The 15,118-nt window shown below is 39.1% G+C and overlaps 1 protein-coding gene across 2 annotated transcripts in view; it reads left to right on the top strand.

The window, feature by feature from the left end:
• PLPP4 (phospholipid phosphatase 4) overlaps positions 1–14,699 on the top strand; it is a gene marked incomplete at both ends in the record, with an annotated part of 63,646 nt that extends 48,947 nt beyond the window's left edge. For both annotated transcript variants that reach the window (XM_082309208.1, XM_082309207.1), the window contains 2 exons: positions 9,917–10,087; positions 14,500–14,699. In XM_082309208.1, the coding sequence (XP_082165334.1) occupies positions 9,917–10,087; positions 14,500–14,699 (371 nt within the window). The remainder of the gene's footprint in view (positions 1–9,916; positions 10,088–14,499) is intronic.
• Positions 14,700–15,118: the final 419 nt, after the last annotated feature.

Here is a 15,118-nt window from a genome sequence, read left to right as displayed (position 1 = left end):
CCCAATGATAAGTTCATGTTGCAAGTGGTGGATAGATCAGGCTTTATTGCTTTGCACTTTGCAGTGTACCAGGAATAAATAACATTTTCCTATTCCTGCTGGGTCTCACAGCATGAAAAGAGAAGCAGAGGTCTTCTATATAACCCTCACTGCTGTACCTGTGCATAGTCTTGGGGTTTCCCTAGTTTCTTTTTGAAGTATTTAGGGGGATTATTTGCAGGCAGTACTAACACTCATATAATCCAGCAGACTCCTTGACACTGCCTATCATGCTGCATCTTGTGTCTTGCAGAATCATTCCGATCCTCCACTGTAAAAAGTTTCTGTCCATCAAGGTGCTGTTCAAAATGTCTTTTAACTGTATTTTACATGCTCATCTGTATGCTTGTACCAATTCGCTTCAAACAAATTTTAAATTAAATGCACATACCCAAAAGACTGATACAAATCCTTGGCATGGTGAAAGGGAGGACAAGTAGCTGAGCAGGATGTGATCCGTTATCAAGGATACTACCAATGGCATATGTATGGCAAAGCAGGAAGCAAGAAGTTACCCTCATCCAATGCGTGGGACTTGGTATATTCCAATCTTGAACTGGAAAGAAAAAATGGCTCTTGACAGGGATTATTTGTGGTTAGAGACCTCATAAATCCCCCAGTGACAGTAATTTGTATTAGAGTTGGAGAGCTGATGATCTACAGCTTGTGGCTAGATGCTGTATTTGTTAAAGAGAAATTTATTCTCTGGTTATTGATAGTTGACAGGGTAGTAGCTGTTTAATTAGTACTGACCTGTTTGAATTAACCTGGCAACTCTCATCTCAGTTTGAACAATTTTCAATTTTTTTCTCTTATCTCAGTTTGAACAATTTTTTCTCCAGAAACTAGAGGTATAGTATCAGGACTTTATTTCATAACGGGATGCACATCTGATCTAACAAAAAAAATTCAGTCAACACTTGGTATTCCTGACGCCTGTAAGGAGAAGAGTGCATTAGCCAGGGACCACACTAGAGCAGCCCCATCGCAAGTGTGCTCAAGGACCAGTTGCATCCTGATGTCATTCTGTCCTAGGTTTAAATCTGATACAAGTTCATTAGTTGGGCCTAATTTCACCAAGTGCAATTGAGAAGCATGGAGATCTTGGCAGCAAGTAAGGACTAAAAAACATACCTTGCAGAGAAAAATGTCTTTCTAGTCTGATACAGTTGTATGATTAGGGCTGAGTTTACAAGGCAGTCTCTTGTAGCTTATATTAATACTAAGGCTGCTTTGATTAGTGCATGAGTGCTGACCTCTACTCTTCAAAGTAATTCCAGAATCTGAGCCCTTTTAGGCTTGTCTTTATTGTATTCTCAGAGAAAGGGGATTTGTTCAAGGTTTTTATCAACAGAAATGGCAAAGCAGGCTATAGAACAGGTTCACTTCTAGGACTTTTTGTAAATGGCATCATTAACTGAACAAATCAGAACTTAGTTCTCATTTTTTGGTAGCCGTGAGATGCACCCTGAGACCACTTTAGATATTTCAGTTGTAATGAGGTATCTTGAAAGGTGCATGAAAATAAAATATGTCAGAAAAACCAAAAAAGGTTCATGAGAATTCACTGTGACAGTCCTGCAAAAACAACCTAATGACTAATACTCTAGTTACTTGCTTTTCCGATAATATAGGTCTATTTTTGTTCTAACATGGCTCTGTCTCTGATATCTCCTTTTTGTTTCCCAAGTCCCTGCACACATTAGTGTTTTGTGATGTGCTTTTCATGTTGCTTCTGCTGAACTGTCTTTCTTTGTGAAAAGAAATTAATAAAGCTAAGCCAAAGGGAAGGTGATTGACTGTCCTACTTGGAGAAAAAAAATATTTTGCCTGTGATAATAAGCTCAAAACATTCTCTGGGAATTGTACTTCTATAAAATCCTCTTTGGATTGAATTTCAGCATTAAAATTTATGCAGCCATTTGGTATCATACTTTTTCCTTCAGGAAAGATAAATATTTCAGTCTTTGAACACTGAAACTGAAAACATTCACCAGTGGCCCCAGCTAAAATTGCAGTAGGCTGCTGTGCAATTTCAGTGATGAATAGTATGTGTTTGCATTTGGAAAATATACAGTAATCACTGCAAGTAGAAAGCATTACAGACAAAGAGATGGATCATTTTCTCTGATTGTTACATAGGCCATTTGAATGGTTGTTTTGCAGTTTCATAATTTGTTGCCACTTAAATAAGTTGAGGATTTTTTCTTCAGCTCAAAAACTGCTTAGTGTAAAGAAGACATGTATGGCATGCTTAGCAAAGCATTCGTTAAAACCTGAGAAGCTGAAGATCCTCATGGGGTAGTTTAATTTCCAGAAAACACCCACAAAAACAATTACATTTTTAATGAATAATTTATTTGGGGTGCTTTAGATCAGATTCTTGTTCACCGTTTCTCACTTTATGCATTTCCACTTGGTAATTGGTTTGGTCCAGAGTGATAGGTTTTTAAACTCACCTAGATCTGCTGTCTGGAGAGAATCAGATGTCAGGATGGGGGTTGCGGAGTCTCTAGATGCTATCATTGTCTTTATTTCTTCCGTGAATTTTTTTTTTTTTTTTTAAAGAAGGTGATAGAAACAAACTGAAAGATTGAGTTTAATGTAGTTTTATTTATTCCAATAATGATAATGCCCAAGAGGAAGCTGTTTTTTGACATGCTTCAAGTACCATTAAGGTATAGTTTTAAAATGTGGCTTCCATTAGCAGTTCCAGATACCCCACCTACACAAAACAAAGTGAAAGGCACTCTCTTAAGTTGGCAATTCCTAAACCATTAGGATATAAAGGTCAAAACACCACTTTCTTGTCTTCACACAGAAGTCTACAGCTATCTGGGGACACACACACACACACACACACACACTCTTCCATTTTCTACCCTCTACTGGTTGCTCATTCATCAGATCTGCCAGGTTTGGACCTGGTACCTTTACAGAGTGCCTTTATCCCCTTGGAGGCTTTCCATGGTGACACGATTCTGTGCCCTTTGATCCAATTGCAGGATGAGAGCTTAGTACTTGAACTCCTTGGGCAGAAGGCATGCCAGGTTTTCATTTTTTTTTCTATCAAGTATTTTGTTTGTGTCATTGCTATAACAGTAAATAAACGTACTCAGATACTTCCTTTTGCTTATACTTCAATAGGTGCTTGTAACAGAGTGTTTGCATCAATTCTGCATCTACTTGATTGTTGTGAACTGGCAGCAGCACTTCTTGTAAGAAAAGAGCCTTACGGATTTTTTTGCCTACGTAGCAGTGTTTATATTTCTCTTCCTATTGTAAGTGTTTTACTGAATCAGGTCCTCAGATGAAGATGGCCCATGATGATAGGAGTTTACAATTTGATCGTGGTTTTGTCAGTAAGAACTTGACCAAGTGGTTGGTGTTACAAGTCGTCCTGCATCTGAGATAATTCTCCTCCTCTATCTTCAGATTATTTCTCTGAAAGTTATGCTTTATGCAAACTCACATTCTGAGGCTAACTGGATCATACTTAATGGTGTGATGTATGGGAGGTCAGATGAAAAGATCAGCTGGTCCTTTCTGGCTGCCAGCTTTGTGAACTTTTGAACAGTCCTTATTCAGCAAGCAAAATAAGCAGTGTTATCTGCAGAGAAAAACCCCAGTGCGCTTTGTGAACTGGACTGACTTAAAGTGGTGACTTCAACTTGATCGATCCCATGTATATCTGGTATTCAAAAGTCTCATTCTGAGAATAGGAATAGGGAATTCATTTTGATGAGCAGAGAGAGAGACAACGTGCTTTCTCTGCTGCACTGCTGGCTTGGGTTGTATGACAGAACTTGCAGTACAGTCTCTGAATGGTTTATAGCCACGTTGCAAGCAAAATCGATGAGACACCTTTGACTGGCATGTCTACATAACCAGTAGGTCTACATTATGAAAAAGCAAAGCAGCTAGAACAGGTGTAAAAAGGAATGGAAATTGATTTATTTTTTCACAAACTAATGCTTATTCATGAATGAGGGACTATCTAGGTACGATGAATATTATGTGGAGAATGCATATGCATTATTAAAGATTCTTTGTAGATAATAGTTTGAAATAAAACCATATAAATACAGCAAAAACGTAATGTGTGTGAATTCCAGCAATTCCTTTAAAGAAACCCAAAACATGCATAACATGCACTATGAATCTCAACTCCCTTCAGATTCTGTTCAGAAAGGTACAAAGATTTGCAAATCCAGGATTTTTACTGGTGTTTAAATAGCCCTGTTGCTCTTAAACCAATTATCTGACGCTATCAGCAGATCCTGGAAATGGAAGTAAACAATAAGGGGACAAATCGAATATTGCTTAATGTGTTTTCCTCTCATTTATCCCCTTTAAGTTAGCTTATAGCACCTATTCCTGTAAGACTTAAATTTTCCCTTTCCATTCCAAAATTCCCTTCATCTCCATTAACTTCTTAAGAAACCACGGCTGCCTTATTTAGCGAACAGTTCCATAAGAACTTTCAGAATGCAGAGGGAGAACAGTGAGGCAGCACAAACCTGTAGTTAGGGCACAGACCCTGGCTCTCCAGGAGCCAGGTTTCATCCTTGACTGAGCGAATCCCTTCTGCTCTTCACCTTGCCTCCATTGCCTTTGTATCTGTAGTTGCTAAGCTTTGTGGGACAGTGTCCTCTCTGTGTTTGCATAGCACTTGGAATAATGGTAACCTTGTCTCAGCCGAGACCTCTCAGAGCTGCTACAGTGCAAATATTTTCTGTCTTTCAGTATGTTCACAAAATCTCCAGCGTTTTATCAAGCCCTGACAGAACACGTGGCTTGTCTTGGGAGAGGTTTTCCTGTGTTGAGCAACTTGTAGTGTCAGGACTTTGATTTGAGTTAGCTACACCAGTTGTTTATCTCATTTCTTTATACCGTGTGTTTCATTCATTCCTTTCTCCTCTGCCAACACTTAATAATTAAATATTTTGGTCTGAAATTTGCATCAACATCTGTCTTAAGTTAACATTGTTTTAAACTAACAGACTGATTTTCTTATTTTCATTTTTGCCAGTGTCTCCAAAGAGGGCTGGTTGGTATTATATGTTGCTCTAGCCTTCTTTATATAAACAGATTGTTAATTTCTTATGATCTAGGAAGAAACAAACTTAGCAGGAGTCTTTGTGTAGATGAGGAATGTTGCTTTGCTGATTCTTTGGAATCTGTCTTCTTCTGCAGAATGATAACTTTTATTACAATGTTAGGAAGTATTTAATATATTAGGGCATGTGATGTGTGTGTATGTGTGTGTGTGCATTTTCTCTGTGATACAGTGAGGTATTGACTCTAGCTGGTGCAGAAAAAAATTTGCTCAAATATGTTTGTCCTGGTTTCGGCTAGGATAGAGTTAATTTTCTTCCTAGTAGCTGGTACAGTGCTGTGTTTTGAATTTAGTATCAGAATAATGTTGATAACACTGATGTATTAGTTGTTGCTAAGTAGTGCTTACACTAAATCAAGGACTTTTCACCTTCTCAAGCTCTACCAACTGAGAAGGCTGGAGATGCACAAGAACCTGGGAGGGAGCACAGCCAGGACAGCTGACCCAAACTGTCCAAAGGGCTATTCCATACCGTATGATGTCATGCTCAGTATATAAAGCTGGGGGAAAGTTGACTGGGGGGGCTGCTGCTCAGGAACTGGATGGGCATCAGTTGGTGGGTGATGAGTAATTGCATCGTGCATCACTTCATTGCTTGCTTTCTATATTCTTTTATTATTTTTTTAAAAATTTTATTTCAAGTCTTAAACTGTTCTTATCTCAACTCATGAGTTTTCTTACTTCTGCTCTTCCAGTTCTCTCCCCCATCCCACGGGGGGGGGAGTGAGCGAGTGGCTGCGTGGTGCTCGGTCACTGGCTGGGGTCAAACCATGACAGTCCTTTTTGGCACCCAATGTGGGGCTCGACGGGTTGAGATAATGACAAATCTGCCCAGAGCGTATTAGAACAAAGGTATTAAAAACATTCGTTATATTAGTTTGGTAGTCACTGGTCACAATGTTGATTAATGTGCTCTCAAAGTTGTTGTGCTTGTTCTCAGAGTTGTGTTATGTACCCCTTACTTGCAGTGTTCATTCCCTGTCGTGCTGTTTATCACTGCTGGGAGCTGGGTCAAGGTTATCGTTTTGCTGTACTTTGTAACGCTGGCTTATGATAGGATAAAATGGCTGGTCGTGAGACTGATCTGGTATTTGTACTCAGCATTGCCATCACCTCTGTACTTCGGGAGCCATCTCTCTGAAACTATTAGTAATTACAGTTTGAACCTTTTCTCCTTGGAGAGCCAATTTACGGGGGAGACACCTTCCCCCACACATCAGTGTGTTATCAACATTATTGTCATACTAAATCCAAAACACAGCACTGTACCAGCTACTAGGAAGAAAATTAACTGTATCCCAGCCAAAACCAGGACAACGTTCTACTGATTGACCAACTCTTCTGTGTGAATATCACCTATAGTCCCAGGTTTCTTGAAGAGTGAATTGTTTTCCTTAGTTTTATTGACTGACAACATCTTCAAAATATAGCCATCAAGCAAAGAAGTTGCCTACGTGGAGTGCACAGTAATCGAGTTGTCTTGGAATATATAGTTACCTTTATAATGGATACTCCCACATCCCAGGGCATTTAGCTGTTAATTCCATGTTCTTTGCTGCTGACTCTGCACACACTGGGACTATTGGGTCAAGCAGTTCTTTCTGGACGTGCATGCTTCAGGGTAGGGGAAGTCAATCTTGCAATATTGCAACATAAAGCTGCTCTGCAGAATATTAGTTTCATAGCCACAAGCTAGTGCATCGTTATATTACTTTTCCATCTTACATTAGGCATAAGTTCCCCTGGAGGGGTGTTTGTGAGTCTCTCTTCTTCCTGACCTTCAATTTAGAGGAACGCATCCACCATCTAAGGCAAAATCTGCCTCTGTGTCTACTGCATGTATAGATCCTGCTGAACTTCCGTATTCATTCATGAGCACCTCCTTCTGGAAATGTGGCATATCCCGCAAAAAACAAATTCTGCAGAAATAATTTTTTAAAAATATCACAAGGTTTGCTCTAAAGCCCATTTAGCTAAATCTGCTGCTGCTGTCCACCACGGTGACAATTGCTAATGAAACTGCCTGGCAAGTGCTAGTAATCCTGAATGCGCGTCTGTGTGAACTGAACACCTACACTGTAGTTTGGGCAATATTTCTTTAAGCCCTCCAATTGCTAGGCATTGTAGATTGCCTGAAAATGAAGCCATAAAGCACTTGATGGTTCTGCCTGGGAATACTGTCTTCAGATTTCAGTTCATCTTCTAAAGATCTGAAAAATAATAACCTGGGATGGAAAATGGAAATATAAAAATAAAACTGATTTTTGAGAGGAAGTATTTGAAAGTACTAATTCCAGGATTGCACTTGATATTGAATATCCAAGACAGATTTAGTTTTGCTCACTCCAGTTATTCAACTGGAAGATGGAATGACGCAGACGAGCCCTGTCCTTGTGGTCTCAGGTAAGTTTATACACGTTTCTAGTTTAAAGGTCTGCAGAATGGATAATCCTATGTCTTCTCACACAGATGCAAATGTGTGTTGTTAGCCATCAAAAAAAAAAAAAAAACAACCCTATAAAGAGCTGCAGATCTTTGATATGAAAGACAATCCCACAAAAAGTATCTAGTGCAACAGGAAGAGCACAAAAGAGAGCGGTGTTGTCTTTTGTCATGTTCCAGGGGCTCATCTAGCAAACGTGAGAGGCACAAGAGAAAGTCTACGCTGGAAAGAAGAAGAAATGTTTATTTTTGGTTTAAGTGTGTCAGTCTACACTGGGTACTAAGAGCTGGAGAGGATGTTTGAAAAGGGAGGGTGGGGGGGAGTATTCCAGTTTTCTGAGATATGTTGTCAGGATCATAGATTGATTCCCCCGCCCCTGGTGGCTATAGCCTGGTGCTCTGACTATGCATCTCACAGCCTGTTTCTGTGTAAGACATGCTACCCTTAGGAAAACACATTCATTTCAAGAATACCATAACAGAAATGTCAGCAGAAATGATTTCTTCTTGTCCAATAGATAGTCTGAAAGGTAAAGCAAGTCTATATGACTGTCAAAGGTCTGTACACAAGAAGGTACCCCAGTCTGCAAGAAATATTTTATTTATTCCGGATTGTTTGTTATATTTTAAAGTTTGCCTCCCACTGTCTTCTGACAAGTACAGAATCAGCACTGGTTGAAAAAGCTGCTAGGAAACAATATATCTGATATACTGGTTTGATGACTAATCAGCATTCTGTCTTGCTCTGCCACATCCAACCTAAAGAAGTGATTTATTTGTGTGTTTGCAGATGAAATGCAAATCTTCAGTAATTGCATTCAAACAGCTGTATAGTATAAACTTATGAAACCACTCCATTGTGCTGTCAGCTAAAAGTGACCATCCCGTAGATTTATCAGCAGAACACAAAGTAATTACTTTGTCACATCTAGCGTTTGGGAAGATGAGGAGGAGAGCATTTGAAAAGCCCTAGCAGGAGATTAGAAAAAAGATGCATGTCTGACCCAGCACTGATGGTGATTTTACCATTAAATTCACTGATAGCAGAATTAGAACAGAATTTTGTATTATGAATGTGAGCTATTACCTCTTATCCATGTGCTTAGATATCACAAAGATAAAAAGTATAAAGGTAGACACGAAAAAGATTTCAAATGTTTGGATACATATTTATAGTTTTGCTATCTGTGCTTTACATGCTTATATTCTATTTAGATCTCTGCAGTCAGGAACAAAATTGAGTGTGACATTTGTGGAGAAAATAGAAGATATGTTTCACAGAGCTACCTGTTCAGCTGCAGCACTAATTTTCCCACAGCAAAAAAAATATTTAAATATTTTTCTAAAAAAAATTAAAAATACATACTTAAAAAGAAATCCATCCAGTATCTCTCTGGAAGGTGAACAGCTGCAAGAGGAAAGAAGTTCAGTACAGAAACTTGGTGCCTAAGTTCTGTCGTCACTGCCAGTTGAGCCTGTTGTATGGAAATAGGTTAATGGAACCTGAAGATCTCATTTAAATGTAATTCAGTTGCAGGACAAACTGAGTGAATCCTTTTCTGCTTTGAACCTTAACTTTTTAGAATAGGTCTAAAATCAGGAAAGAAGTGCTGAAGGTTAAGCATGAAAGAGCTTTTGTGACTCAAGTTAAAAATTTGCCTAAATGTTTAATTTAATGTGCAAAAAATATCAGGGATTCTTTCCGCAGCCAATGTCTCCCCCAGAGGAAAAAGGTAAATTGCTAAAGGAAAAAAAATTGAATTGCTATTGGATAGATGAACGTCTAGAGATACCACAGTATTTGCAGACATGTCAGGTTATGTGAAAGCTGAGTATCTATGAGAAGGAATTTGCGTTGCAGTGTTTACTTGCCTGATTGCTTGCATTGCTACCTAGATAACACTACTGCTGTGGAGAACATACCTACATCATGGATCTTGTGGGAGACTACCTTTTCCCATTCAGCCCTCAAAATACTGTGTTTTTAAATTTTGTAAGATCATGATTGCTTTATTAAAAAAAAAAAAAAACACCAAACCAAAAAAACTCTCTACCTAGGCAATTTGCTACATCCCTTTAAAATACTAAGTCATAACAGCGTCATTTATATGGTTACATAGGAATCACCATTCAAATTATGAAACTCCCTCAATTTTTTGCAGATGGGTCTTAACTTACCCTAGCTCCTAATATCACCCTAGAAAGTCCAAGACTTCTCTGCAGTAGAAGGATCTTGCTGTCAGATCTTAAAGGATCTTAACACTATCATACAGTGTTAATGACAAAATACTGTAATTCTGTGTTTTTCTTTATCAGTTGCATTTTCAGGCCTTGGCTTTACCACCTTCTACTTAGCTGGAAAGTTACACTGCTTCACGGAAAACGGCCGGGGGAAGAGCTGGCGGCTTTGTGCAGCAATTCTCCCACTCTACTGTGCCATGATGATTGCCCTGTCACGTATGTGTGATTACAAACATCACTGGCAAGGTGAGCTATAGAAATACCTTTTTTCTACTTTTTTTTTTTTAATTAGATTTGTATTTCTTTTGTATTTCTTTGTATTTCTTATTGTTTCCAGTAGAAACTTTGGATCTTCATATTATGTGAGCATTCTCATGTAAATGAGGCATTGTTATAATACAACGTAACTAGAGCAGATACCTTTCAGGAGGTTTCTTAGTGAGGTTAAATTAACTAGCACTGACCTTCACAGCTTCAGGGCTATGCTGCAGCATCCTCTCTTCCCTCGTGGTAGGCACTTCTGGAGTGCAACACCCTTCAGACCAGTGCATCTGTCCCAGGAAGACTGTTGTCTCAGAGTCCTTTAAAATTCAGGTGTGAGATGTAACTGACACAGAAGGTTATGCTATTTATTAATTACACACTTATATTACTGAGTTCCAATTCTGACTTCATTCTATTAAGTCAGAATTATACCACGCCTTACCCACCCACACTGAGTCTTTCAGACATGGCCCTGGTAGAGAGTCTGGCAGATTGTCCACATGGCTGCCCTCCAGCATCCATGGGTCAGTTTACTACTGTCTGTCAGCATCTACGATTTCGCTGTCAGAAAATCCTACCATCTGTTATTTCTTTTACCATTTCTTGACCCTCTTTTTCACCGCCTTTGTACCTGCCTTTCTCCACTCATGTCTCCTCCTAAGTAAAGCATCCCGTAATTACTTTTTTCCTATTTATCCCCATATTCCTATTGGAAATACCAGACTTGGTATTTCTAATACTTTTATGTAGGTCACTTGGCTTTATGTGGTATTGCTTGTATGGTACTGCCAGCCTTGCAAATTATACTCCCCTCCAGGTCCTGAGCGCTCCTTTCAATTATCTGCTTCCTACTGGTTACATGTTGTTTACCTGTTTTCTAAGACATATCAGTCTGTTGGTTCCTCTACATAGTTTCAATTAAATACAGCATATCTCTGTCCCACTGAGCATGTCTTACCTCATAGGGCAGTCAGCATACCAGAGCAAGACTCATCCATGCTTTTTCTCGCTCTTTTTTTTTTGTGTTCGTGCAGCATCTTCTTCTCCCACAGCTGCTTAATCACCAACCATTAGCCTTGACATGTTCTTTAAGGAGTCTCCTGGTTTCCTGCAGAGGCCTTGTCTTGTTACAGGGCTCATTACTCTTCTTTGCTCACCGACACTCGGAGTTGGAGAGAGCCTCCAGCACAAAGCTGCTGAACGTGCGGTGTGTGCCTCGCCAGGCTGGCAGACAGGACAGACAGCAGTGTTACGAACCTCATGCTCAATGAGATGGTTTAAAACAGTAACACTTGGCTGGTTTGAACTCCCTGTTAGAGAGAGGAGCGTGAATGAATGTGAATGGGAGCGTACAGGTTTACTCTCAAGTTTTGAACACGTTTGCAGTTTGTACTATCTCTTGCCAAGAGTAAGAATTATTTATGTACTGAAACATGTGCTAGGAGGCGGATTATTATGGTGTATTTTATATATGATAGAAGAAAACGACACCCAGGGGGTTGTGACTGTGTCCATTACAGCGGCTCATATTTTTGTCTTTGAAGTTTAAGGAGATGGAGCTGAAAACTCGGCTCTTCCCGAGCTGAGAACAGGGCTGGCAGACATTATCCTGCAGGTGACCTATGCTTTTACCTGAAAGAACTGCATTCGCAAGGGAGGGACTCTCTGTAAGACACAGCACAGAAGCTCAGGCCTCATCTTTTATGCTCAGCAGAGTCAACTGATTGTGTTCAATTACTTACGGTGGCTTTGTGATAGTCTTAACTATGCTGTGGGGAATGAACAAGGACCATCAATATCATGTCCAAGACAGCATACTGTAGGTGAAAGATGGAGTGGAGTATCCTTACATTAAAAAGCCATTGAGTGGGCTCAGAATGTTAATATTATGAGTACTTTATGAGCTCCCCTCAGTTTGGCTGGAAAATGTAGTATTCGAGACCTTAGTGTTGGTATTGGTGAATATTAGGATATTTCATTATGAATGGGGAATGTATTGACTGATTTTAAGTCCCTAGATCTCTGCATAGTCTTATAACTCTGAAAATGCTAATTCACTCATGAAATAAGTGGAAATTTTGTATGGAAAAAAGTAAAGATAAATAGTGAGACTGAAAGAATATTCTTTTTCCTCTATGGGTAAAGGAAAAAAGAAAAAAAACCAAAAAAAGGAAGCTGTGGCTACCATGAGCTCAAACAAAACACAGAATTGTTGTCTTCAAAAACAGGAGTCAAAATAGCTGCCTGTGTGTTTGCTCAGTACCCACAGTCAAGGTCAGTAAGCTAGAAATCTTTGGCATAAGTCATGTAGTGAATTTGTATTATTGTGGTGCCCAAACTGAGGCCCAGAGTTGCATAATTTGCATGTAAGTGTTTTGAAAGAAATTATCTAGGCAAGTTTTCAGCAGGTCTTGAAATACCGAGGAACTTCTAGAGGACTAGCAGAAATCTGGTGTTTCTCCATAATTAAAAATAGTAATCATAGGCTTGACCTCATTGTTAAGCCAAATAAAAAAGCAGCTGGAACAGGATTCAATCAGCCACAGTTAAAGGAGGGTAATCTGAGAATTGCAACCAACACAGGTTTATAGAAAATGAATATTTTACAAGTTGATTGATACTGTAGTATACTATAGTGAAAATCCTTGCCCTTGGTACCTTTTGTATCATGACAGTTTGACAGGGACAGTCCGAAGGGTACAAAATCAGTCGGCTACCAGCGTGAGTAGGATAAGCTTCTGTCTGCTTGCAAATACTGTGTACACACAATCACCTTTTAAAATCTTACTTGAGTCTCTATTACATTTGTTTGTGATAGATTTGTTGTGCCCTTTTGTGTGTAGGAAGAGAACATAGGATTAGAAGGGATTTCCTAGGTCATTCAGTCTAGTCCTCTTCCTCAACAGACAACTGCGACTTATAATCACATTCCTTAAATTTATCCAATTTTTCAGGTTTTCTTGCCCTATCTACTACTTTTAAAAGGCTCTTCAGAATCTCGCTCCTCCGATGATTACAAGTCATTTATTACCCACTGAAATTTGAACAACATGACCTTTGTCCCAATATATACTAGACTGACAAACTAGGGCATTTATTCAGTATTTAACTATTTTAGCCAAAAATAATTTGTATTGATTAACCCTTCTTTGTCATTAAATTCAGCGATTCGCTATTCTTATTACACTGTGGTTTCTTTGTAACCGAAAGTAAAATACAAAAACACAGGTATACACAGATGATAAGGTGCTTAGTAGAGCCTTGTTAAAATAAAACATGGTGTCAAGTCATATTCTAGTCAGTGCCTTTTGCCTCACTTTCGTTATTGTTTGTGTTCAAACCTGAGGCTTTCAAAGTCAGTGTGTATTTTCAGTGAAGTTTTGGTCTGGTTGCTTGAAAATGAAACACGGGATCAGGCGAGTATATTAGCAAGAAGCAAGGAGAACCTGACAACAGAACAAATCCTCTTACCCTTCAGGTGCTACACGGTTCCCATGGAAAACTTAAAATTGCTAGTGGGTGAGAGCTGCAAATATCTCATTCAAGGGCCTTATTTTATTTTATCTTATTTTATTTTCTGGTAGGAGTATGGGATAGTAAATGGCATCAAAGAAAGATATTCAAAAGGCGTTAAATCAGTTAACAGGCATGCTTAGTCTTTGACCTTTCAGGTGCTTTTAGGAAGAATTCACCCAGCTTGAAATTGTTCTTGACAGCTGTCTTTCTCAGGGGCCTTTCAGGAGCTGCAAGTGAAATGAATTGTTGTAGCTACAGTGGCCCAATTCCTGAAGGAAGACAATTTTCCATCCTACATCCTACCTGCTCCCTGTCTGCATTGGAGAATGCCTTCCGGAATACAAAACAGTCAAAAGTACACCTGGCATTTTAGCTACCATCTTTCCTGGGGGTACTGAGGCCACTGTACTGTAGTCAGTGCAATCGTTTGAGTTGTACCTGTCAGTGGGAGAGCTCTGGATGCTGTAAACAGCATAGTTCAACTGTATTGTTCATAAATAAAAAACCTGGTGGTGGTCATTGTAAATCATGGCAAACTGAAAGACAACGTGGGTTCCCTACCCTTAAAGGCTGGTCGACGGTGAGCTGGAACATCGTGAATGTTTAACACCCCATGGAAACGATTCTATTTCCCTTGTTCATCTCCTGAAACATAGCCAGCCATCTACATTTTTGGAGATGTCCCTCAAAGAATACTGATTTTATGTATTCTGGGTGATTGTGGTGTTCAGCTCCAAATTCTTTATGAAAATTTGAGGTTCACATTTTCTCGATTAAATACTTCCAGGTCAAGCAAAGGTCTTTTACTTACAGTTGTCACTACTGGCTGTCCTTTCCATGGTAACACACTTCTGGTTTTGTTGCTTTTTTTTATCTAGATGCTTTCGTTGGAGGGATCATTGGCCTCATTTTTGCTTATATTTGCTACAGACAACACTACCCTCCTTTGGGTAATACAGCTTGTCATAAATCTTACGTCAGCCTGCTAGATCAGAACTCTGTGAAGAAAGAAGAGAGACCTACAGCAGATAATGCTACTGGCCTGCCTCTAGAGGGAATAACTGAAGGTCCTGTATGACTTTAAGAAATGTGCAGAATGAACTTTTAGCCTTCTCACATTTCCTCCAAACTGGTCTCTTAACACAGTGTTTCTTACTGTATGTGTTTTTTCTTTTGTTTCTTTACTTTTTATAAAGAAAAATGAAATATTTTATTTTTAATGCCATAATATCATCATACTTTTAAAGTTAAATTTTCAGTTCATATTGACTTAACTGAATTATCTGTTTTCAGTCTACTGCAAACAGATAGACTACTTGAGGGAGGGGGAAAGAAAAGTAATTAAAACCATCCCATGTGGAGAACGGTTGAGAGAGTAATTTAAAGAAGATGCGGTTGAGGATATAGTAGATCTGGAAACAGATTTTCTGAAGTACTGAGTGTCTCCTAGGAAGTTCTGGTCATCTTCAGCACCCATTGATTTTGATGGGTAATGAG

This window comes from Platalea leucorodia (genome assembly GCF_965183815.1).
Source record: "Platalea leucorodia genome assembly, chromosome: 4".
NCBI classification, from domain to species: Eukaryota; Metazoa; Chordata; class Aves; order Pelecaniformes; family Threskiornithidae; genus Platalea; species Platalea leucorodia.
This window is presented reverse-complemented; position numbering and strand designations above follow the sequence as displayed.